We start from the raw sequence: 27,257 nt of genomic DNA on the forward strand, positions 1-27,257 counted from the left end.
TGGGGCAATTTCCTTAGGTCAAGTTTGACAAGTTTAACTAAACTTGAGTTGAGTCAAGTTTGAGTCAGGGTTTGAGTTTTGATGTTTGGCAATATAAGGAGATTGCTGAAGCAATCGCCCAGTAATGGAGATGGTCAAAGGGTTGACTAGAATGATGAGAATACAAGTCAAGTAGGTCAAGGGCGACAGAAGACTTGACTGGGGAAGTCCTAACTAGAAGTTAGGCGTATGGAAGTCCTAACTAGAGTTTAGGCAGTGGTGGAAGTCCTAACTAGATGTTAGGCATATGGAAGTCCTAACTGGAGTTTAGGCAGTGGTGGAAGTCCTAACTGGAGGTTAGGCAAATTGGAAAGTCCAAGTGTGATCTTAGCAAAGGAGAAAGTCCTGGTGAGGAGCCAGACATTTGGGAAGTCCTGGTGAGGAGTCAGGCAATTGAAAGTCCAAGTGTGATCTTGGCAAAGGAGGAAGTCCTGGTGAGGAGCCAGGCAATTGGGAAGTCCTGGTGAGGAGCCAGGCAACGAAAAGTCCAAGTGTGATCTTGGCACAGGATTGTAAGTCCAAGCATGTAGTCTTGGCAAGGTAAGTCCTAGTGTGACTTGGCAAGGAGAACTTGATAACTAGGATGAGGCCGAATGAAGCTCTTGAAGGCAAGGCGTGAAGGATGGGGAGATATCCGAGGGACGCAAGGATGATGGAGGAGGCTAGAATGCTAGTTCGAGGTTAGTCGAGTGTGGTGGTATAATTCGACAACTAGGATGAGGCCGAAGGAAGCTCTTGAAGGCAAGGCGTGAAGGATGGGAGATATCCGAGGGACGCAAGGATGATGGAGGAGGCTAGAAGGCTAGTTCGAGGTTGGTCGGGTATGGCAAAATGCTAGGCATGGAGACCCAACAGGTCACGGTTGACCAGGAGTTGGGTTGAAGACTTTGGACTTGAGTTTGAGTCAAGTTTAGGATGTTCAATCGATCGGGCGATCGATTGAACTAGAATCGAATCGATCAGTGGATCGATTCAGGTGTGCTGCGATTGTGAGAAGGCCCAATCGATCGGTTGATCGATTGGGATGAGAAATCGCGAGCACAGAAGCTTTCCCAATCGATCGGGTGATCGATTGGGAGCCATCAGAAGCTCTCACGCGGATGTGAGAGCACAAAAAGGCTCTGAATCGATCGAGCGATTGATTCAGGCAATCCCAATCGATAGGTCGATCGATTGGGAAGTGACCGTTGCGCAGGAAATGAGCGATGAACGGCTGGGATGGTGCGGTGCTGACGTGGCAATCGATTGAGGTTGATTTGGATCGATTGGGAGCACTGTATAAAGCCTGGGCGGAGCATTTTCTTCGTCGGATCTTTGCGATTTGTTCCTATTATTCACAGCGAGCTTCTCCGATCTTCACCGCCAATTCTTGAAGGCTCTTAGGAGTGTTCTCTCAAGTTTCAAGAGGCAACAACAAGCAACAAGTAAGCAAGAAGAAGTGTGTGTTTCACTTGTATCTTGTACTCTCTTCTTGTGTGAGTTGTATTGTTGTGTGTGAGTTTGTACAAGGCTTCTCCGCCTTCGACTGCGACCGAGAAGGAGGTTTTCATAGTGGAGATAGTGTGTCATATGTGGATCCTTGAATTAGTCACCTCATCTTGAGGTGCATACCAAGTAAACCCTAGGTGTTAGTATTGTGTGTGTTGTTTCTTTTATTTTCCGCTGCATATCAAGATGAAGCAAGTACAAGTGCGCGACGAGATGCTATTCACCCCCCTCTAGCGGACACAAAGGTCCTAACAATTGGTATCAGAGCGAGGTTGCTCTTCTACGGACTAATCGCCAAGAGAGCAAGAAGCTAGAGGAAGATGAAGATGGAGAGTGAAGTACCTCTCGGATGGGACATCCGGATTCCACCTCCATACGACAAAGAGAACTTCAAATTTGGAGAACTCGGTTGGAGACATGGTTCCAAATGGATTGGAATCAATGGGTTATTTTGGATGACCCATTTAAAGCTCCAACGGACAAAAAGGGTAAGCGCCTTCGACCTCGACATTGGACCGAGGAACAAAAGGAGCTAGCGGAGGCGGATAAGGAGGTAACAAAAATATTGCTTAATTTATTACCTTCTAATATAATTTTGAGTGTAGGTGAATGCACGAGTGCAAATGATCTTTGAAAAAAAATATCATTGCCTATCATGAGAACCCCACTCAATTTCAAGAAGTGAAGGAGCCCAAGGAGAAGGGCTCATTGGTCCAAGAAGAGAAGGATCAATTGGATGTTGACACGAGTGCAACATTAGAGAAAGAAAAAGAAGAGGAGGAGAAGGAAGATAAGGAGAGATCTTCTACATCCTTAAGAGAGGAAGAGATGGAAGCATCCATATCCTCAAGAGAAGAAGAAGAAGAAGAAGAAGAAGAAGATGATGATGCAACCTTCAAAATTCAAGCTACATCGAATGGAGAATCAAGCATCATCCCTATAAGCAAAGGTATAGAAATGTCCTTTGTAAATAATAAAAATCATATCATTTGCTTTGAGTGTAGGGAGCATGGGCACTACAAGAATAAGTGTCCCAAGTTGGCCAAGAAGAAGAATCAAGTAGCATTCAAGGGCAAGGAGAAGCCCAAGAAGACAATCCCCACAACAAAGAAGAGCAAGAAACACATTGTGTGTTTCTTGTGCAATCAAAATGGACATTATCGAAGCTAATGTCCAAAGGGGAAGAGGTCGGTCAAGGTCAAAGGAGGAAGCACAAGTCAAGGGGGAGCTTTTAAGAGCAAATCCAAGGTAACCTTTAATAGTGCAATTCCTCCAGTCATGATAAAATGCATGTTATAAATAATCCTTATCATTTTAATGCAAATTATCATGAAAGTAGGAAGCATGATAGTGTTAAGGGAAAATACATTCCTCCTCATGCTAGAACTACCACACCTAAGGTTAGGAAGGTAGATAACAATTTAGGCAATAACTCTAAGAATTATAGATATATGCCTAAATATAGAAATGCTCATAGGGATCAAGAAAAATCCAAGTCTATGGATTTAATGATGGAAAACCAAGTCTTGAGGACAAGACTTGATAATTTAGAAAGGACCCTAACAAGAATGGAAAACATGCTTAAGGGTCAAAATGAGTAAAATCTAGGGAGAACTAGACAAGAGTCATCCAATGGCTATAGAGGTTTGGGATACAAACCTAAAGCCAAGAAGGATGTGACTTCCTTTCATAGAGTTCCATATAGCTATGGGACCAATCCTAGGTTTAGAGGTCAAGTCAAGGATACTAGGGAAAGAATCCCTAAAGGTTCTTTTGACAAGATCAATGTGGTTAAGACTTCTAAGAAGTCTAACAAAGTCACAAAGAATGTCACAAGGGATGTCATTCCTAGAGTTGACCTAGTAAAGGTGGCTAAGGCCCCAAAAAGGCCAAATAAAGTCACAAAGAAGGTTACAAGGGAAGTTATCCCTAGGAGTGACCTAGTAGAAGTGACCAAGGCTTCTAAGAAGGCTAGAAAGGTCCTTAGGAAGGTATCTAGGGAAGTCATCCCTAGTGAGTACCTAGAGCATCCAAGGAGCACCAATAGGTTTTGGGTTCCTAGGAGCATATTCTCTACACCCTAGATGGGTTTAGAGAGTGTCAACTCAAATTGGAAGGGTAGTTAAGCCAACCGTGTTAAAGTTGACACTTGAGAGTATTTTCAAGGTTATTGTTAACCTTTGAAAATGAAAAGGTTTATTGGGTTACTCTTTGAAAGAGTAATATATGTGCCAAAATTTGGAGAGTTGAACTTAATCTAAATTGACACACTTAAGAAAAGTATAAGAAAAATCAAGTTAAACTTTTAATACTTTCTTAAGGAATTAAGAGAAAACTCATGCTTTAATCAAATGTGATTAAACCTTGAAGGGCAAAAAGATGTCAAGTGTTGAGGATTTGAAATTAATTTTAATTGACACACTTGAGAGAAACAAAAGTAATGTCAAATTTGGAATTTTATATTTTCTTATGGAATTAAGGGAAATGTAAACTTTAATCCAAATTGTCACTCTTGGAAAGAGTAACATGTGCCAAAACCTAAGAAAATTGGATTTAATTTAACTTGGCACAATTGGGAAAATATAAGAAATATTAAATTGGGGTGTTGGTATTTTCTTAAGGTAATTAAAGAAAAATCTAAGTTCTAATGTAAGATGTTTACTCTTTGGAAGAGTAAAACGTATCAAACTTTGAGGACTTGAACTTAAGTTAAATGGACACATTTAGAAAAGGATAAGAAATGTCAAGTTGAGGTTTCGACAATTTTTTTAGAAGGTTAAAGGCGAATCTAAGCCTTAATTTGATTTCATTTACTCTTTAAAAGAGTAAAATGTGCCAAATCTTAAGGAATTATGTTTGAATTATATTGGCTCAATTTGAGAAAATCATAAGAGATACTAAGTTGAGATTTTGGTGTTCTCTTAATGGGCTAAGGGACAATTTAAACCTTAATCAAATTAATTACTCCTTGGAAGAGTAAGTTGTACCAAACTTTGAGGAATCACACTTAATGTAAGTTGGTACACTTGGAAAAAGGATATAAAATGGCTAGTTGAGATCTTAGTATGTTCTTAAGGAACTAAGAGCACATCTAAATCTTAAGTCTCAACGTTTATCCTTAAGAGGAGTAATTTGTGTCAAACAAAAATTTGAGAATCGAATTCTTAATCTCAATTGGCACAAATAGAAAAGGGTAAAAACAATGTCAAGTTGGATTTTGTCATTTCTTCAAGAAATGGGCAATTTAGGGCTTAATTTTAAGGTTTTAGCTAAGGTTTAAGAATACTTAGATAGATTATCTAGGTATATTTTATTTATGCTAAAATGTCATGATTGTTTGCCCATCATATGTCATGACATCATATTTATTTTTTGCATTCATGATTATTATGAAAAATATAAAAATACTATGTCATGTCATACATACATCATGTAGTTATAGGAAATTTTCTTTTGAAAATTCTTTCTTTTTGATGTATGTCATAACATATCATGCATTATGTTAATTTCCTTGTAATTAAGGACAAAGGCATTTACTATGAACGGTAAATATCCCAATAAGTGAGATTATACCAAATGACTGTTGGTGCAATTTCCACTAGGTCAAGGTTGACCTAGTTGACCAAGCGTAAACCTTGGTCATGGTTTCGATGTTTGACAATACAGAAAGACATGTAGACATGGAAAATGCAGGTGCAGTTGTCTATGCGGAGAGATACTGATCAGGGTCTGATCAGGTTGGATGAAGAAGAGTCAAGTAGGTCAAGGTTGACCGGATACTTGACTGGGAAGTCCTGGTGAGTGAAACCAGGCAGTTCGGAAAGTCCTGGTGAGTGAAACCAGGCAGTTCGGAAAGTCCTGGTGAGTGAAACCAGGCAGTTCGGAAAGTCCTGGTGAGTGAAGCCAGGCAGTTCGGAAAGTCCTGGTGAGTGAAGCCAGGCAGTCGGAAAATCCTGGTGAGTGAAGCCAGGTGAAAATGCTAGTGAGTGAAGCTAGGTGAAAGTGAAAGTCCTGGTGAGTGAACCCAGGCAGTTGGAGAAAGTCCTGGTGAGTGAAGCTAGGCAGTTTGGAAGTCCTGGTGAGTGAAGCCAGGCAAGGGAAATCCAAATGGGTCAAGGTTGACCAGACATCTGGTGAAAAGTCCAAGCAGGGAGTTTGGCACGAGAAAAGTCCAAGTATGGAGACTTGGCACGGAGAAGACCAAGATGGAGACTTGGCACGGAAAGTCGGAGAGGGCTCGGTATCTCGTTCTCCGGACTGTGGTCAGAGAGGGCTCGGTAGCTCGTTCTCTGGACCGGACGAAGTCGGAGAGGGCTCGGTAGCTCGTTCTCCAGACTAGGTCAAGAGAGGGCTCGGTAGCTCGTTCTCAGGACCATTTAGGGTTTAGAGCGGGAGCTCTAAACCTGGATCGGTCTGGTGACCTATCCAGCGATACGAGTGATCGGTCTGATGACCGATCAGTAACCACACAGTGAGCTTCTGTGTGTTATCTGATCGGTCTGGAGACCGATCAGAAGGTCGATCAGAGGGAGGTAACAGGCTCGGGAAGGAACAACTGATCGGTCCCCATGACCGATCAGATAGGCTCTGGACCGATCAGGATGAAGCCTGATCGGTCCACATCCTAGCCATTGCGTAGCAACGGCTAGTTTCTTCTGTGTCTTCTTCGCAGGTTATAAAAGGAGTTCGAGGGCCTGTACAATGGTGCTTCCTTCTTCTTCTTCTGGTTCGAAGCTACTGCTTCTTCTTTTTCACTGCTGTGATCTGAGCTTTGCTGAGCTCGCTTCTGTTTGAAGCTTCGTGTGAGCTTCCCCGGTTGGTCAGCTGCTGCTGTTCTTCTGTGAAGTTGCTGCTTCGTCAACGGAAACCAGTCGAAGGCAAGCAAGGTGTTTTACATTCATATTGTTTGTATTTCTTGCTGTATTTCTATCTTGTTGTTGCAAGTTATTATGGCGAGGTTTCTCCACCCAGAAGGAGTTGTTATTAGCCGGTTTTCCGGGGTCTCATCCACCGACGGATTGATAGGCTTCGTCCACCTTACGGACACGCCGAGGAGTAGGAGTTTATCTCCGAACCTCGTTACATCATCGTGTTAGGTTTGATTTTCTTCTCCTTCCTAGTTTCGTTTCTTGTTTTTATTTCCGCTGCGCTAACCCTAGTTTGTAGAAAGAAACGCGAATTTGGGGTCGGCTATTCACACCCCCCTCTCTAGCCGCGATCATCGATCCTAACAATGACATCCTAGGTGGATGATCATAAGTCTTATAATGCCTAGATAGATATGTATGATCCCTTAGTTTAGGGAAAAACCAAATATACATCTCACAAAGAACCATAAGGTGATTTGTATGTGTTTTAGTACACATTAGATACAAGTGAGATGTTAGGATGGTAAATGATCCGGCGGTAATGATGGGGGACCCCCTTTGAGGGAAGTCAACGCCACGTGGAGATTGAAAGGTAAAAGGCCAACCAGAGGTTTGGCCGAGCGGATAGAGATGAGGGCGACCGGCCGACCGTTCCGAACGGAAGCAAAGACACCCCGACTGGAAGTCGGGGTTCCGACGCTCATGTTGAACAGGGTCGACTGGCCGAGCGGATAGCCCGCTCGGCCGAAGGCATAAAGCAGCAATGCTGTGAACAGTCTCATCTGAGCACTTGGCCGGGAGAATCTTCCCGGTCGGACTGATATCTACGCCCGGTCGGGCAAATGCTTGCCGAGCGGACGGACGCTCGGCTCGGGGAAAATGAGACAAAGACAAGGGGACGCGGGGAAACATCTTCTGACAGCAGGTATGTCCAACGACCAGGCCATACGCAGGATCTTACAACATAGGGTTCCGCTGTCCCATCAGAGGGTTCCGCTGTCCCATCAGAGAGATGCTCAGACTGTAGCAGTATGGGGTCAGGCAAGCTCCTCTGACAAGCCCACACTGAGGTATGGTTAGAGGACACGTATTCACCTCGGTATGTGTGCACTCGCTTCTCCACAACCCTATATAAGGGTCCTCATACTTTACCGGAGGTACGCATTCTCTCGTATTCGAAGCCACCTCTGTATTTCCTCTTGCCTGACTTGAGCGTCGGAGGGTCCTCGCCGGGAACCCCTTCCCGGCCCGACTTCTTTGCAGGTTCGCCGGAGACCCGGGCGACCGATCGGAGATCCACGTCAGCATTTTGGAGAGCGCCACATGCCCAGCGTCCGTTGATTCAGCGTTCAGACAGGATCAGTGAACAAAACTCAAGATGTTGATTTAGTGCATCTTGTTGAGTTTTAGGTTCATCAAAGCACATAGTCATGTGACTTCCAATCATTGGGAAAGCTAATATACAAGTCATGTGCATTGAGCCCAAAGAACATGGTTGAATATTGGTTTTGAAAATGATTTTAAATGCCTTTTGAAAACTTTGGTGAAGACTATCTTTTGATAATAATCATCATTGAAAAGTTAGACACAAACTAGGAGAAAACATTGAAATTTTCAAGGATTTTCAAAGTTGTGTCAATCTTTAAAATAGGAAGTATTTTCATATAAAACTATTTTTCCTTGATAAAGTATACCCTAAATAATGTCTACATGAATTTTCATGATTTTTAGAATTTTGTAGAATTTTTGGGGAGTTTTTGAATTTCGCTGAAATTGAATTTCAGGAAATCAGAAATCCAATCGATCAGCCGATCGATTGGGATGGGTTCGATCGATCAGTCGATCTATTGGGAAGCCAATTCTCGCGAACAAAAGGGTAGTGAATCGATCGACCAATCGATTGACCCAGACTGGATCGATCAGTCGATCGATTCAGAGGGTATTTCTGCGAGCAGTAGCTTGCGGAATCAATTAATGGATCGATTGAAGTGATGTCAATCGATTGAATCCCAACTTCAATCGATTGGAAGTCTTATTTTGGCCTAAAAAGTCTGATTCAGTACTTTAAGTCACTTCGAGTCCCAATAACCATTCCAAACCCCTTAGAATACATTTGTAGACATTTAGGGGGAGTTTTCTTGTTGAAAATAAGTATGGATTGGTTAAGAGAAACCAAAGTGAAGTTTAGGATAAGGTTTAGTTTCAATTCTGAATTTTGGAACCTTAAAACTTCAAGTTTTGGTTTTCAAGGGTCATTAATTATTCCTAACCCTTTGGAGTATATTTGTATACACTTAGGGGGAGTTTTCATGATGAAAGCAAGCATGATTTGGTTAATGTAGATTTAGATGAAGTTTAGGTTGAAATTTAGTTTCATTATCGAATTTTGAACCTCAAAACTTTGAATTTTGATTTTCCTAATTATTTAGGAACCCCAAGTCATTGTTGGTGCAATGATAGAAGTTTGACCATGTTTTTAGGGGGAGTTACTCTTTGAAAATATAAAAATCTTTTCAAAGACCTTGGAAGGGGGCTAAACCTTCGTGATGAATTAATACTCAGGGTTGAGTATTGGGGAGCAATGGAAGATTGATTATCTTCATTGCTAGGATGATAAATGCTCTCGAATGAGTATTGTGGAGTAGATTCCTGCTCAAGGAGGAGCATTGGATTAATGAAGGGGATCGAACCTTCATTGGTAAAGTGAAAAATGCTCTTGGATGAGCATTGAAAAGAAGATTACTGCTCAAGGGGGAGTATTGGATACAATGAATGGGATTTTCATTGGCGAAATCAAGGAATGCTCTAGGATGAGCATTGTGAAGTGAAATGGAGCCCAAGGGTGGCCTTGGAGACAATGAATGGTATATGATCTTCATTGTGGGGTTAACTCTTATGGAGAAGAGTTTGTTTTCAAATTTTTTATGTGTGACAAAGGGGGAGAATGGAAGGTTAAGTTAGGCCTTCATCCTGAGAAGGGGGAGTTTGCCCTCTAGGAAAGGGAGAGAATGAAGGAAACCTTCATTCATGCTTTGTCATGAAAGGATTAAGGCTATGGGATTTAGCCTTATGGTAAAGAAAGGATTAAGGCTATGGGATTTAGCCTTGTGGTAAAGAAAGGGTTAAGGCTATGAGATTTAGCCTTGTGATAAAGGAAATGGTTAAGACTATGGGACTTAGCCTTGTGATAAAGAAGAGGTTAAGGCTATGAGATTTAGCCTTGGTGTAAATAAGAGGTTAAGACTATGGGATTTAGCCTAACTTAGAGGTATTGCCAAACATCAAAAAGGGAGAGATTGTTGGGACAATTTTCCTAGGTCAAGTTTGACAAGTTTGACTAAGCTTGAGTTGAGTCAAGCTTGAGTCAGGGTTTGAGTTTTGATGTTTGACAATATAAGGAGATTGTTGAAGCAATTGTTCGATTATGGAGATGGTCAAAGGGTTGGCCAGGATGAAGAGAATACAAGTCAAATAGGTCAAGGGTGACAGGAAACTTGACTGGGGAAGTCCTAACTGGAGGTTAGGCGTATGGAAGTCATAACTGGAGGTTAGGAGTATGAAAGTTCTAACTGGAGTTTAGGCAATGGTGGAAGTCCTAACTGGAGGTTAGGCGTATGGAAGTCCTAACTAGAGTTTAGGAAGTGGTGGAAGTCCTAACTGGAGGTTAGGCGTATAGAAGTCCTAACTGGAGTTTAGGTAGTGGTGGAAGTCCTAACTGGAGGTTAGGCAAATTGGAAAGTCCAAGTGTGATCTTGGCAAAGGAGAAAGTTCTGGTGAGGAGCCAGACATTTGGGAAGTCCTGGTGAGGAGTCAGGCAACTGAAAGTCCAAGTGTGATATTGGCAAATGAGAAAGTCCTGGTGAGGAGCCAGGCAATTGGGAAGTCCTGGTGAGGAGCCAGGCAATGAAAAGTCCAAGTGTGATCTTGGCACAGGATTGTAAGTCCAAGTGTGATCTTGGCACAAGATTGTAAGTCCAAGCATGTGGTCTTGGCAAGGTAAGTCCTAGTGTGACTTGGCAAGGAGAATTCGATAACTAGGATGAGGCCGAATGAAGCTCTTGAAGGCAAGGCGTGAAGGATGGGGAGATATCCGAGGGACACTAGGTTTTTGGAGGAGGCTAGAATGCTAGTTCGAGGTTAGTCGAGTGTGGTGGTATAATTCGACAACTAGGATGAGGCCGAAGGAAGCTCTTGAAGACAAGGCATGAAGGATGGGAGATATCCGAGGGACGCAAGACTGATGGAGGAGGCTAGAAGGCTACTTCGAGGTTGGTCGGGTGTGGCAAAATGCTAGGCATGGAGACCCAACAGGTCACGGTTGACCAGGAGTTGGGTTGAAGACTTTGGACTTGAGTTTGAGTCAAGTTCAGGCTGTTCAATCGATCGGGCGACCGATTGAACTAGAGTCGAATCGATCAGTGGATCGATTCGGGTGTGCTACGATTGTGGGAAGGCCCAATCATCGGTCGATCGATTGGGATGAGAAATCGCGAGCACAGAAGCTTTCCCAATCGATCGGGCGATCGATTGGGAGCTGCCAATCGATCGATCGATCGATTGGGCAACAGAAGCTCTCGCGCGGACGTGAGAGCACAGAAAGGCTCTGAATCGATCGGGCGATCGATTCAGGCAGTCTCAATCGATCAGTCGATCGATTGAGAAGTGACCATTGTGCAAGAAACGAGCGATGAATGGCTGGGATGGTGCGTTGTTGACGTGGCAATCGATTGAGGTTGATTAGGATCGATTAGGAGCACTGTATAAAGCTTGGGCGGAGCGTTTTCTTCGTCAGATCTTTGCGATTTGTTTCCTGCGATTCACAGCGATCTTCTCCGATCTTCATCGCCAGTTCTTGAAGGCTCTTGGGAGTGTTCTCTCAAGGTTTAAGAGGTAACAACAAGCAACAAGTAAGCAAGAAGAAGTGTGTGTTTCACTTGTATTTTATATTTTCTTCTTGTGTGAGTTGTATTGTTGTGTGTGAGTTTGTACAAGGCTTCTCCGCCTTCGGTTGCGACCGAGAAGGAAGTTTTCATAGTGGAGATAGCATGTTGTGTCTGGATCCTTGGATTAGTCACCTCATCTTGAGGTGCATACCAAGTAAACCCTAGGTGTTAGCATTGTGTGTGTTGTTTCTTTTATTTTCCGCTGCATATCAAGACGAAGCAAGTACAAGTGTGCGACGAGACGCTATTCACTCCCCCTCTAGCAGGCACAAAGATCCTAACAAGTGGATCACAATGTCAATCAAGTTTATGAGGCTCAGTGCCCTCCCTATTTATAAGGTAAATGTATGAGGCAATTCTCAATACAAACCTGGTTAGTCTAAGAGTTGGTCATACTTAAGGGACTTAGTTCTAGGGATGTAAATGAGCCAAGCTGCTCGTGAGCTATTCGAAGCTCGATTCGATAAAAGCTCGTTTGAGCTCGTTTAATGAGGCTCGTTAAGATAAACAAACCAAGCTCAAGCTTCACAATATTCGGCTCGTTAGCTCGTGAACGTGTTCGTTAAGCTCATGAATCAACTTTTAAATAAAAAAAATAATAGTTTTGATATTGAATTTATAGATTTTACACTCTACTTATGAAAAACATAGACAAATATATTAAATTAATTATTAGAATAAAATTATAAATTTTAACAAGAATATTTAATTTTTTAAAAATATATAATTTAGTTTTTAATGACTATTTAAATTTATAATTTATATTTATTAAGCTCGTTTAAGCTCGATAAAAGCTCGAATAAGCTCGTGAGCCATGAATATATTCGTTAAATAAAGCTCGAGCTCGGCTTGATTATAAACGAGCCAAACTCAAACATCCAAGAGTTCGGTTCGGCTCGGCTCGATTACACCCCTACTTAGTTCCCTATTTATATTGTCAGTCTCCCATCATATAGTCAGTTGGTTATTAAGTCAATCGGGCTGCCTCCAAGGGATAGCATTGTTAGAGAATCGTAATAACCATCAAAGAATAACAGTTACTTATCAGAGAATATTATACTGCTATAACATATACATGCAATAGAACCTTCCTCGAAGGGTGGCTATACATCTTCCATCACCCAACATTCTGATGGCACATTCTCTCAACTACCTCATTGATGGTAGAAGTTATAAGAAGTGATTCATATATTAGTAACAGAAGATTTCTCGGAGGGTGGTTGCATATCTTCCAGGCTATATGTCTTCCATCACCAGACATATTCTGACACCAAATATTCCCTGTCGCCTCATTATTGCAGAGGTTATGAGAAGCAACATAAAAGGGGAGTTCTCTCCATTGGCTAGGTAAGCAAAAACGTCCTCATGCCTTACATTGGGCACACACATCTACTGTTCATTTTCTTCTCCACTTTTTGCTGGGTCATCGTACTGACTTGAGTGTCGAAGTGTCTGTGCCAAGGACCCCTTCCCTAGTTCTCACTCTAACATTCTCTTTGATCTCCCTCTCTCTTTCTCTCTCTCTCTTTGCGGTGTACACAGGAAGGAATGTCCCGGAGGAGTGCTAGGTGTCAGTTCTTCTCCATCACGGAGTCTTCTCACGGTCAACAACAGAGTCATCTACCCAGCGCGCTATCTCCACCACTTTCAGATAGAATCAAATTTAGTGTCGTCTATGGGAACTTCACCTGAATCTGAAACATGGAGATAGATGAGATTGGATGACTCACTACAGTCACCTTATCAAAGGAAGATTTGGAGTTACTGATAGAAGCTTGAGTGCAAAAGTTAGTACAACAATAACAACAACAAGCAGCAGTCGTCGGTCCTCTGTCGCACAACCCAGTTGCATCGATGGCGGGCCCTCATACCGAACGAGGAACCCAAGTAGAAGGTCCAACCAAGTTTCAGCCGACCCCTCTTCCACCAACGGCTAGCTTCATGCAAGAACCTACATAGCTAATCAGTGTGTCGCTTGTGCCACCGTCCCTAGTTGCATATCACCAGGTATTATTTTGCATGCCTTTTGAGGAAATGGGTTGAGCAAAAATACCTCAAGCATCATCTTCAGGAGACGCTCTCGTTTGAGACCCACAAAAGGGAAAGGCTTTGGTTTCTAGTGGTTCTCCTGAACGGATTAGCATGTCATTCTCCTAGAAAATGCTGAGGGGGGGGGGGGCAATTTGTTGAGCCACTTCAGACCCTTGACAATGTTGGTGCAATTTCCCAAGGTCAAGATTGACCAGTTTGACTAAGCTTGAGTCTTGATGTTTAAGTTTTGATTTTTGACAATATATGGAGATTGCAGGTGCAATTATTCGTTTGGAAATATTGGTCAAGGTTTGATCAGTTTTATGTGATGAAGAGTCAAGTAGGTAATGGTTGACCAAATACTTGATAGGGAAGTCCTAACTAGATGTTAAGCAAGAGCAGGTCCAATGGGAAGGTTGACAGAAGAAGAAAATCCAAGTGGGTCAATGTTGACTGGACACTTGGTATGAAAAGTCCTAGTGAGTGAAGCTAGGCAGATGAGAAGTCCTGGTGAGTGAAGTCAGGCAGTTGGAAAATCCTCGTGAGTGAAGTTAGGTGAAAAGTCCTAATGAGTGAAGCTAGGCAGAAGAAAAATCCTAATGAGTAAAGCCAGGTGAAAGCCCTAGTGAGTGAAGCTAGGCAGTGAGAAAGTCATGGTGAGTGAAGTCAGGCATATGGAAATCCAGGTGGATCAAGGTTGACCGAATATCTGGTGATTGGAAGTCCAAATAGGTCAAAGGATTAACCGAATACTTGGCATAAGGAGAAAAGTCCAAGTTGATCAAAAGATTGACCGGACACTTGGTGAAGAAGTCCCAGCAGGTCTAGATTGACCAGGTGCTAGGCAATGAGAAGTCTCAACAGGTCACGGTTGTCCGGATGTTGGGAAAGTGAACCCTAGATTTGTATGGAAGAAGTTAGGGTTGGTAATCGAATACCAAGACCTTAATTGATTAGATTGATCGATTAGGGAGTTTGACATGAGGAAACAGAAGCATGCCTAATCGATTAGGTTAGTCGATTAGACATACGTAATCAATTAGTGTAATCGATTAAGTCCTACTTAAGCAATCAGGGTGATCGCTTAAGCTGGATTTCGCAAATGTACAGAGAGTTTGATAAGCGATTAAGTAAGGAGGCTTAATCGCTTACGGACTATTCTCACGTGAGCAGAAGGCTTCCTAATCGATTAGGCTAATTGATAGGGAGGCACGATCGATTAGGATAATTGATTACACTTAAAAAACTAATCGTAATCAACTCGATAAAAGGCTTTGGCGTGCACTGTTTTCCTCTAGTACTTACGATTCTCCTCTTCCACTCTCTTCACCAAGCTCATATCTTCACACTAGTTCTTGGAGATTTAGAGAGAAGTGTTGCTTCATTTCTATGTTGATCAAGAGGTGTCTACAAGAAAGAAGTAAGAAGCTAGGGTTTCATTTGTTGTAAATCTTATATGATTCCATATTGTATTAGCTTCTTTTTGTTCTTCTTCTTGTATTTCTGTATTGAGAACTTGTACGAGGTTTCTCTACCTTCGGAGTGGTTCCGATAATGAGTGTTTTATAGTGGATGTGTGAGAGATGGTCGAATCCTTGGATTAGTCACCTCATTTGAGGTGGATACCAAGTAAATCATATTTGTTAGCATTGGAGGAGCTTGCTTCGAGTATTTCCACTGCAAAAGATCATCGACGAAGTGAGCGAGCTATTCAACCCCTTCCCCTCTAGCTCTGAAGTGTCCCAACAGACGATAGGGGAATATCAAGCGGCGATAAACCTAGAGGACCACCTCCTTAAGTTTGAAAACGTAGCTATCTTGCACCAGTACACGGATGGCATAAAGTGCCAAGTGTTTTTTACAACTCTCTCCAACTCAACACAGAGATGGTTTAACCGACTCCCAATTGAATCCATCTGTTGCTTCAAGGATTTTTACAAGACATTCCTTCACCACTTCGCCAGCAGTCGCCGGTACCATAAAACCACACTCAGTTTATTCTCCCTTAAACAGGAGCCCAAGGAGACGCTAAGGGCCTATATAAAAAAAATTCAACCAAGTGATCAAGCAGAAAGGTCTCAAGCATCATCTTCGGGAGACGCTCTCATTCAAGATCCACGAAAGGGAAAGGCTCTGGTTTCTAGTGGCTCTCCTGAACGGATTAGTGTGTCGTTCTCCCAGGAAATACTGGAGGACAAGTTGTCGAGCCACTTCCGACCCTTGACGATAGGAGAATATAGAGGGGCAATAGACCCAGAGGACCACCTCCTTAAGTTTGAAAGAGTAGTTATCCTACACCAGTATATGGATAACATAAAGTGCTAAGTGTTCCTTACAACTCACTCTGGCACGGCACATAGATGGTTTAACTAGCTCCCAACCGAATCCATCTGTTGCTTCAAGGATTTTCGCAAGGCATTCCATTACCACTTCACTAACAGTCATCGGTACCACAAAACCACACTTAGTCTATTCTCCCTCAAACAGGGGCCCAAGGAGACGCTAAGGGCCTATATCAAAAAATTCAATCAAGCGGCCATGGATGTTCCTTCAGCCACCTCAGAAATTTTGGTGAGCATCTTTTCTTAAAGGCTTCACAGATAGTGAGTTTTTCCGTTACCTAATAAAGAAGTTCCCAACGGACTTCGACCAATTGCTTGGAAGGGCAACCAAGTATATTAATATAGAAGAAACTCAATTTGCTCAGAAGAAGGAGGCCACCACACCAACACCTGCTCCTGAGCGCTGAGCTTCTCCTCTGCCTCTTCCTCATAAAGGAACCCGAACGGGCCCTCCACCACCTGTTTAGGAGTCGCGACCTCACGCTGTACAACACGTGGGGGCTAGGCGGACGTAATTTTGCAAGCCCCCCAGATGGGCTCCAAAATTTTGTATCTACCATCGGTCCGAGTCGCACAACACTCAAAACTGTTATCATTACAATCAAGAGAAGTGTTTAGCGGCTAACCAATGATTCCTCCAACGTTCGCCATATCCCAATCGCCGTCGTTATGAGCGGTCGAACGGACCTCTGCGAAGAGATTACCAAGGCAATGAGCAGCGCCGATGAACATCGCGACAGCAAGATAACCGAGCTCAGGCTCCCGCCCAGGTTGAACAGGAGCATCCCCCAATGCGGTAAGAAGAAAACTGCAATAATGTCGCTCATGAGGATATTGGGATCATCGTAGGAAGCATGACTGATGGAGACTCCAACCGGGTGAGAAAATCGTACACCCGCCGACTGGATATTCACGCAGTTGGATGTAGCCAGGAGCAAGTACAAGTGTCCGAGATTAGTTTCAGGTCTAAGGATTTAGAGGAGGTGAAAGTACCCCATAATGATGCTTTAATTATTAAGACTGTCATAACCAATTATAACATACATCGCACTTTTGTTGACACAGACAACTCTTTCAACATTATCTTCAAGAATGTGTTTGAGCAGCTACAGATTAATAATAGCGAGCTCTAACCCATGATAAGGCCTTTGTATGGATTCACAGACAACGAGATTCAGCCGCTCGATCATATTAAGCTGGTCATATCCTTAGAGGAGGAGCCCCTAATGAGAATATGTCGGTCGACCTTCATAGTGGTGAACGTGCCTCAGCATATAACGCAATATTGGGTTGACGGGTATTAAATGAGTTCGGGGCGGTTGTCTCAACTTTCTGTCAGAAGTTCAAATTCTCCATGCATGATCAAGTCGGGAAAGTCAAGAAAAATCAACTGGTAATACGAAAGTGCTATGTTGATATCATCAAGATCGAGATTAACATAGCTCAGAAGAGCAAACAGATGGAGGTCAATATTATTCATGAAATACCTCTTACACTCATCTACGAAGAAAAAGAATAAATACTAATTCAACTGGACCGATCAGAGACTACTACTCAAATAGCATCCAACCTGGCCCTAGAGCTTAAAGCAGAGCTAGTCGCGTAGCTAACGTGCAATAACAACGTTTTCACCTGGACTTTCAAGGAAATCACAAGCATAACACCAGTAGTTATAGAGCATGTACTCCACGTTCGCCCGGACGCCCGACCGATCAAACATAAAAAATGAGACTTTGGAACTAAACAAAATAAAATTATCCAAACGAAGATAGATTATTACAGATCGGCTATATTCACAAAGTATAATTTTCAAATTGGTTAACCAGTGTAGTTGCCTGTTTTGGGAATCTACCATTTCCGAGATGGTAAAGCATTTGGTTGCCTGTTTTGGGAATCTACAATCTTGTTTTCGGTGCCAATGTGGTTTCTTCGTAACTAGGTACATGACATTGCCACCACCATTATGAACAACTTCAAAAGAACCAGACATCCTTGCAGGGTTCAGTAATTTGATTCCCTGTATTTATGGCCCTCAATACTTAACCTACCTTTGATATTTAATGTTTCCCACTGGGCATCTGGTTGAAAAGCATAAAGTTTATCAATTCAATCTCTATTAGTAAATCAATAATCCTTATCAAAGTTTGCAATAGATCATTTCAACACTTAACATAATGCATCTTAATTCAGCATAGAAATACATTTTCTTAACTACATATGGCAATGTGAAACTACACTAAATTCGGGCAAGAAGTGGAAACAGAATGAGTTGCTTGGTGCAGTAAGTTCCTATGTTGATTTTCCCACCTCAAATTGTTACAACGATCGAAAAGAAGAAAAAAATAGAGAAGCAAAATTTTACATAAGAGATGGGCTATGCAACTCTGCCTGCTGGCTAAGGACTAAAGTACTCTAAATGCAAATGAAAAAATTGAAAAAGAAGAGTTGAAGTTTGAAGTTTTTCACAAGGTGGTTCTTAGCCAGCAACAAAAAGTATTGGTCGAGTGAGTCCTCTCGTTAATCTCCATGTGTCACAGGATTGAGGTGCACCAATTATCCCCTGTCGATGCCTGCAATGTAACATTTCGAGCGATGAAAAACAGCAGCATCCAATAAACATTAAGAATAATATTTGACCTGGAATTCAGAGTCAAGGAACTGAATAGTTCCAGTTGCAACACAAGCCTGACATAAGCCAACAAACAAAATTAAACTCTGATCATAGTTATTGAGGTAGGAAAGAAAGTTTAATTGGACCTGTGGACTTGTGAAGTGGACCGGTCGAACTCGAACTCGCCCTATTTGGAGCAAGCTTTCTGTTTTTGTCCTAAAGACAAAAATTCTTGCATTCTTTCAGGCCAATCAGAATTTAATCTTCTGGCAAAATCTTCAACTTCTCTGCATGAATCAGGATTTGCAGGAATTAAGATTTCAAGAAACAAGTTATTCCGTGAATACAAGAAAATGTAAAAGAATAACAGCAATCTAGTCAAAACATTTTTTAAAAAAACTTTTTGGTCTTAAGAAAGGGTCTTGCTCAAAAGATGTTACGAAAACTTGGCAACCAATCCAGAGTGAGTTACCAACGAAAAAAAGGGGGGAAAGAAAAGGCAACCTGAAAGATTTGATATATAAGAAGCAAATGAAGACAAACCAAAGACTGACAAGAAAAAATTGAACAATGTGAGAACATTAAAGGAATGTGATTATGAAACCTTTTGATGCCAAGGTTTCATCAGCATAACAATATCTCACTTGGTCTGCCAAATATTGGCCAACAATTCATTGAAATATTTACACTGCTGCACTCAGCAAGAAACAACATGTGCAATTTAATTTAACACGGAATAAAATTTTCATACACATGGAATGATTACTAAAATAAGATGCACCTGTTGCAAAATATAGGTAGCATTTACAAGCTGATCATGAGTGATCATGCAATCAGAAAAATGACACTCACCTATCAAGTTCTTCCTTAACTGCAGGATCCAGATCATCGATATCACCATCTTCAAATTCAACATTTGATGGAAAAGTGTCATCATCATTGTCTCGAGTTTCTGAACATTGGCTTGCACTTGGCGAAAAGTTGGTTTCCTTATACAGAACAGACAGAAAAACCAATAAACTAACACTAGTAAGTCTCACTCATACATGCAAGTATAAAAGATTGATGATGGTCCTAGTAACCTTGTTGTTTAGTTTCGTTGAGTCATGTCTACAACTGTCTTTATGGGGATCTCTCTTCTTCCTGTTCTTTTTCTTACTCTTAATAGCCTTAACTCCTTTGGAATCTGTTAAAAAAAAGTCACAACATGTTCTTCACAACTCACAAGCACTGGTCAAATAAATTTCAACAAACATCAAGAATTCATTATATGTAGCAGCACAGAAAACTATTTCCCACCATTCAACCACACAAACATCCTCCTCACAAGATGGGCCGTCAAACATTTTCAAATGCATTTAGCACAATCAGAAAAGTCTGCTTGAGCATAGTGACTACTAAACTAATCTAAACATGCATGTCAGCAAGCAAATAACTAAACTAGACTAAAATCATACTCATCATCGTGATCAAGTTGTTTTTGTTCAACAATTTGAAGTTAACTACATGAATCTTAATTTTATCATCAAGCTCTGTGCAAGATTATATTACTAGTAATAATCAAATTATTTAAATATTTTTTTATAACAATAATTGATATTTTCTTTGCTCTCATTCTAGGCTTTGCATCTTCCACTAGAAGATTCAACTCCTATAGGCATAGAATTATTGGTATATCTTTGAACATGCCAAAACTGTCAACTATTTTCTCTTGTTCTATCAACTATTGGAGCCACACCAAATTGCTTTAAAAGATTATTTTTTTTTTACTTCATCCTTTCTAGTAACTCCACACTCATTTTGACATTCTCATCCCTACCACATTTTGTTTTGACATGTGTTGCTTGCATTTTGGCCACCCATTCTTTATCTTATTTCCTTCTTTTATCGGATTCATGAAATCTTCATGATATCCCCTTCTTGCTAAATATTAACTCTTTCAAAGATTTCATGTCCATAAATCTCAACTTTTCTTATTACCACTAAAAGTCTAAAACTACAACTACATTTTATATATTTGATTTAAGTTCAATTTATCTTGGAACCTTTGTTTTTATGTTTTCTTCCACAATTCAGGTTTTGAATTTAATATAGTTACTTCCCATTAATTACACTTTATCTGTAAATAACAAACCAAGAAGATTCGTCACACTCCCATTAATGACAAAATTAATGGCAAAAGAAAATCATTTGCCACACTCCCATAAATGACTAAACTAAAATAAAACAAGAATTTCAACTGCATCAATTAGTATTCCCTCGGTTACCTGAATTTCATTGCTCTCCCTCAGATGACAAAACAAAAATAAAAGGAGAATTTCATATGAATCAATTAGGATTTCCTCGGTTTACCTGATTTGATTGTTCCCACCAACTCACCCTGCAAAAGCCAACAGCCAGAGTCTTTCTCAACCAAATGAATGGATTAACATAGACAGATTACGAGAGGTCCTTTTTCTCTTATCTTTTTTTCTTGTCAGTCAAATAATCTTTGTGCTTCATTAACGCTTCTCTTTGTTCTCAAAGAATGTACTCACTGGTAACTTCTACTTCTTTTCATTTTCTAAGAATGTAGCCACTGGTAAGTCCAGTAAAACAATCTGAACAACTGATTCTAACAGATTCCCGTACAGACTCTATCACTAACATATTACTAACACAATGAAGGTCACCGTTAGTTAATGATCACAGATCACTCACCAAAAGGATTGAGGTGTTAAGAGTCAAACTTAAAGTTCCTGCTTCCAACCAAACTAAATTTGACCATAAAGCACCAATAAATATATTAGATTATTCAGATGTTTAAATAGAAGTGAAATTAAAGGGGAGCCCGGGTACAAAATAAAGTTGTCGTCATATGACTTGGTGATCACGAATTTGAGTCATGAAAATAGTCTCTTACAATACAAGGTAAGGTTGTGTACAATAGACCCAATATGATCCTTTCCCCGAGACCTACATTGACGGAAACTTCGAGCACCGGACTGACCGAAGTGAAACTAGCTAGCTTGTCCATCTCAATGTGGAAAATTTCAGATGTCAAAACTTGAAAATGTAGATGCATATGGTAAAAACATATTGATGGTGAAAATACCGAGCTCCAGTCAGATGAGGTATTTAAATAAATCTATGAACAAGCCAATTTTTAGAGAGAATATAGGCTAATATATCAAGAACAAAATTATTTTCATATGTATATTTCTGTTTTAGACTCCGGCCATGACGAACTAGTCATGGTCGGTCCCAAGCTCGGATAAAGGAGGAGGGTTGCATTAGATTGCTAGCCAGCATTAAACTATGACAAATGTTCAATAAATAGATTCATTAAATTATTGTACTAATGCTAAGTCGTTTCCCGAAAGGAATGCGTTGCAAGGTTCAACTATAACGTCTCGGCAAGAACCACTACATCTCCGAACTCGAATGTACTGCTAAATATGCAAGAATTTGCATTGTAGGATCCGACTGTAATGTATCGGCAAGAATCGCTAAATCTCCATGAAAACTTGGATGTAGTGTTAAATAAGCAAGAATTCTCACCCCATAGGATGAATAAGAACAAATATTATAGGAAAATTAATAGTCTAAGACATAGAAACTCTCACTATTAAATCAATGGAGATAGTAAATGCGATGTTTAGGAGAAGAATTAGTATTTTGTGTATACAAGAGACAAAATGAGTAGACAAGGAAGACAAAGATGATAGAGAACTCGGGTTTTAAATTATGGTACATAAGAAAGAGTAAAACACGAAATGGAGTGGGTATTGTTGTAAATAGTTTGTTAAAGGATGAAGTTGTAGTAGTTAGAAAAGAAGATAGAATTATAGCCCTTACGATAATAGTGGCGAAAGAAACTATGAGCATAATTAGCGCATATGCACCGTAAGTAGGATTAGATGAAGCTACCAAATCAAGGTTTTAGGACGACCTAGATGAAGAATTATAAAACATTCCGCCAAATAAAATGATTTTAATAGGAGGTGACCTAAATGAGCATGTCGAAGTGAAAAATGAAATGACGAGTTCCCTAAAACTGAAAGTTTTAAATATTTAGGATATTTTTGCAAAATAATGGGGGGATTAAGAGAGATGTCTTACATAGAATACAAGCAGAATAGTTGAAATGAAAGAGAGCATCAGGTGTTTTATATGATCGTAAAGTACCTTTAAAATTTAAAAAAAAAATCTACAAAACCGTAGTTAAACTTGTTTATTATATGAAACTGAATGTTGGGCTATGACTCGAGTACATGAGCAGAAGATGAGAGTCACAGAGATGAGAATGTTAAGATGGATGTGTGGACATACAAAGATAGATAGAATAAAACTCCGAGAGACGCGTTATGTGAAACTATGACAAACACTCACATCAAACGAGGAAGACCAAAAAAGATTTGATTAGCAACAATAAAACAAGATAAAATTTATCTCTATATAGATAATGATATAGTTGGGGATAGAGTTCAATAACGTAAAAGGATTCATATAACAAATCTCACCTAGTGGGATAAGGCTTGGTTTTGTTGTATATTTATGTTCTAAGTTTTATTATTCTCCAGCCAATATGGTTATTGTCATGATTACTACAATAATGATATAGATCAAGCTAGGCAAGATATAATCTGAGACATTGTTGGAATATGAAAAAGCAAAAAACAAGAAAATCTAACTATCATGGTCAGAAAATTAGTCATTTAAAATGATAAGAAAGAGTACTTAACATGTTAATGTTAGGAGGCCATGGGTGTCAATGACCGGAGATCAAACTCATTAATCATGTCTAGTCATTGAACTCTTGAAAGACTGTATTGCTAGTAATATCCATAAATTACACTAAACCACTAATTCTTATTAGGTAAATAAGTAGGTAATAAAGTTTGCTGCTCACGTGCATGTAAGAAATAAGAAAAGGTAAATATTAAGTTGTCTTAAACACCTTCTTCTCCATTGATAAAAGACAAGATTTCATCAACTGAGCGTTCATCTTTCTTCTCTTCCTGTGCTTCAATGTCCTTAAAGTACAAAAAGAGTGCGTCAAGATTACATCTAAAAGTAATACATAAACTAAAAAAAAAAAAATATTTAATACAGGGGAAAGGGAAAAAAAATGCAAACTACATCCACAATGACAACGAGGATTAGTAGTCTGCACAAGTAGAAGATTTGTAACTACCTTTAACTTCTGCCGCTCCTTTAATTCTTTTCGTTTCTTAGCATATAATCGATTGAGCAGACGTATTCGTGGATCATCATTTACATTTTTTAGTGGCTCCAGTTTCTCTTCCTGTTAAAGGAAATCCATATTTGTAGAAACTAGCAAGAAAAATATGCATAGGCAATTTAAAGATACTAATTACCTCTGTAAGGTCATCGGGTAAATGAAAGGTTTCACGAATTTCTTCTGGTGTCTTCCCTTCTATCATACGAGCCAGTGCACGACTAGTGAGATCAACCAATGGCTTCAGCTGGAGGCTGTCTGCTGCCGAAGTCAACTCACATAAATTTTTGGTGTCCATCCTGATAAATTTCTCATCAAAGGACTTTCGTTCCTATAAATGATAAAGATCATTGAGTCCCTCTCTTTATCGTGGTGATATGGAAAGCCTACCCAGGACTTTGGAACAACAGTGAGTTTTCTTTCAAGTTATTAAATATGTATTGACTTTAGCAACGGTTCTTAAGAATCAACCTATAAAAGCAAGAATTAGGCAGAAATATACATCAATAGCCGAATATAATGGGGATACCCATTCAAAATTAGAAGAGATCCTTAAACCTGGGAACTTGTGCATGTTCCTGTCAATGAGTTAATCACATCAGATTAAGACAAATTTCTCATATGAACTAATCTATATTCTCACGATGGCAGGCTCCTCCTGTAGGTATGAACATATGCCAATGGATTTTTAAATGTCCTAATCACAAAACAAAGATACTAGAAGGCCCAACATTTCCTCAAAGTTGTCATTTAATCTGAATACTCTTTCTTCATGTCTCTCCTTTTCTGGTGACTAATGAACCGTGGAGTGACATTGTGGTGCTGACCAAAGATATTTTCAAATGGGATGTAACCACTCAAAATTTTCTTTTGATAGCATCTAGCCTATTCCTATCTCATGTATTAACATACACGAAGGGGGGTAATTTGCACAAGTTGTCTAGTAATATCTAGCTACTTCAAGCCATATTGAAAATTTTTGAGGTTTAAGAAACATTAGTAGTTAATATTGGTTTGAGGAACATACATATTATTCATTTATCTCCAATATACAAGACTCAATGGCCATCAAAAGAAGAAACAATAAGAAAGAAACCTTGTTAGAGCGGCCTAGTACTTGATGAAACCGACAATAGTCAAAAATTAAGCTGAGAATAGCAGGGTTCACACGATCTGGTAAAGATATAGCATAATTTTTAGAAGTCCCCATCCCTGTCTGAAGGATCTCCCGGTATATCATGGGGCAAAACATCGCAACCTCCTCTTCAACTTGTTGAATGGATCCATCAGCACATTGAAGCCATACAAAGGACTTCATTGCCTGTTATTAAAACTAACAGTCAGACCTCTCCAGCTCGTCTCATCATTATCACATTAAAACTTTCATGACGGAAAAAGTTATATTTGCATAATCATGTTATAGTGATTGTCATGGGTCATTAAAATATGAAGAAACTAAAATCTCAACAACATAAAAATAAATAAATTCATTGAAAATGATGGAACAACAAGGAGGTGTCAGATAAGATGTTTACAATTCAAAGGAGAATAACAAAAGAAACATTTGTTCAAGATAGTCACAATTGAGAATTTACTAGAATCAAATATAAAAAAACATATAAAACCTTTTTTTTATCAGATAGATGAATTTTTAAAGTTTTACTAAGGCAGCAATTTATATGTACCTCTGGATTTATTATAGCCTTTTCACTTTCTGACATGGATGTGTGCATCTTTTCAAGAAGGCAAGGGAAACAGATAGACAAGAAAATACAGAAAAAACCCACCAAGTCAAGGATTCCTAGTTTGGACTGAATGGTCTCATATTGTAACAAGACCTTTTATCATAAAGTATATAATGATTTTTCCCCATGGAAGACGTGATATAAATCTACGAACATATTATCCTGCATAGTTGATTGCCTGTGCTCCTTCAAGCATCAATAAGGTCACAATGAGACGTGCACTTTCCTGATGTTGCCACAAAATAATTTCCCAAATCTCTTCGTTCTACATTAAAAAAAAAAAAAGAATGGTTAAAAGTAGAGACAGATATGCCAATAAACTTGAAAAATGAAAGGAAAAAAAAAATCAAGCAAATAAGAATTAGTAATGGAATTATAATAAGAGAAAACAGACACAAAGCACTGATGGAGGTCTTATCCGCTGAAGACATCCTAAAAAGATAAAGCAAACTGGCAAAATAGCTATTAAAAAAAGACTTGCACAATCCTTTCGCTCTAGCAAGATGGGAAAAGAAATTGAAGATGGTAAGCAAGGATCTGTTGGTCTATAAGTGCATCTCCACATGCAACATAGAAAAACTTAAAACAATAACTGTAGTTCTGCCCGTACCCTTAATGTATCTGAATTTAGTGGAAAAGAATGGACCAAAAAAGCTATGAAGCCAATGGATTCTTAGAATGGACAATACAATGTCGAATGGTGGCATGATGCTAAAATAATCCATGACTCTGTGTGAGAGGACAACAATGATGCTATGACAAAAATAATTTATAGCACTTGGAATAAACACAGACAAACACTGGATATATCTAAGCTACAAACTTTCCTCTCAAGCATGTCCAAAATGGAGCAGGAAACAGGAGTACATTTTCCATACAGGCTATCTGAAGTAGCAACCAGAAATCACGTAAAGCAAACTCACCTAGCATTTCGGCAACACAAAACATTGAAAATGGCATCATAATTTAACAACACTAAATCAACAAATTATATTAATCCATTAGCCTTGCCTATGTTACACCACAATCTAACCAACCAATCCAACCTATGTTCTGCAACGTTTAGACGATCTAACACTGTCATAAAAGCGTGAAAAATAAGTCATTCCAAAACACAAAGGTTTAACATCAAAGCCTGTGAATGCAAATCGAGGGGGAAAACAAAGAAATACGTGACGTGCACCACATTTCCTGGCCTTCTTAATTCCAAAAAAAATCGAGAAAGGAGAGGATTACACCACCTAACACCTGATTACACCAGAGAGTCAAACGAAGGTAGCTCCTGAAGCTGCTGCCGGCTTAGGGCTCCTGGCGGCCTGCGGCAAGGCATGAAAACTAAGGGGCAAAAAAAAACTGGGCGTTCGAAGAAGGGTCGATAGGGAGCAGTGAAAAATCGTAGCTATCGAGGAAAGGATGGAAAAATTCTAGGGTTTTCGCAAAGATTTCTCTTTCAATCAGAAGTGGGGGATAAAAAAAAGTGCACCTTTTTGCTTCTCTTGCCGTCGCGTCTTGATTTGGGAGCGAGGGGGCGAGTTCTATCCGATCATGTGGGGGCATGCAGCACAAATGGTAGACCCCACCCGCTGGCTCCTCCTCCTACCTTATTTCGGCAAATTTCAAGTAGGTTTTCATTATTTTTCTATTTTTATTAATACAGTGGGATTTACTAAATAACGCATTAATTCCCTTTTCAATTGAGTCGCGCCCCTTTTTGCCCCTTTAATTTACCGAATCAGCCTCTTCTGATACGCATCTACAATGAACCCGATTGTTACCAAGTGAATTTTCAAATTGGATATGCTATATTTAATAAAAAAATACATTTTAATATTATTAATAGTGGGTAATTTTGCATGCAGTCCCTATTGACAAACAAATCTTTGCATGCAGTCCCCACCCATTAAAATCATTGTTTTCACTCCCCAGTAAAGTATCTTTACCAAATTGCTCATGATATTTTTAGGTACAA

General features: G+C 39.9%; 1 protein-coding gene across 9 annotated transcripts; it reads right to left on the reverse strand.

Moving 5' to 3' along the window:
* Nucleotides 1–17,892: 17,892 nt before the first annotated feature.
* LOC121981765 (SKP1-like protein 21) lies at nt 17,893–26,866 on the reverse strand. 9 transcript variants are annotated; one of them, XM_042534471.1, is made up of 11 exons: nt 26,772–26,846; nt 26,530–26,604; nt 25,467–25,553; nt 24,640–24,864; nt 23,683–23,874; nt 23,499–23,609; nt 23,262–23,337; nt 19,405–19,508; nt 19,175–19,311; nt 18,469–18,609; nt 17,893–18,396 (listed from the first exon to the last, which is right to left on the reverse strand). In XM_042534471.1, the coding sequence occupies exons 3-10, from the start codon at nt 25,482–25,484 to the stop codon at nt 18,510–18,512; spliced, it is 963 nt and encodes a 320-aa protein (XP_042390405.1). In that variant the 5' UTR covers nt 25,485–25,553; nt 26,530–26,604; nt 26,772–26,846; the 3' UTR covers nt 17,893–18,396; nt 18,469–18,509. The 9 variants fall into 9 exon arrangements, with proteins under 9 accessions (XP_042390405.1, XP_042390407.1, XP_042390409.1 ...); XM_042534473.1 differs by having other exon boundaries at nt 25,443–25,553; XM_042534475.1 differs by having other exon boundaries at nt 25,382–25,553.
* Nucleotides 26,867–27,257: the final 391 nt, after the last annotated feature.

The sequence above is a fragment of the Zingiber officinale genome, chromosome 5A (assembly GCF_018446385.1).
Source record: "Zingiber officinale cultivar Zhangliang chromosome 5A, Zo_v1.1, whole genome shotgun sequence".
NCBI lineage: Eukaryota > Viridiplantae > Streptophyta > Magnoliopsida > Zingiberales > Zingiberaceae > Zingiber > Zingiber officinale.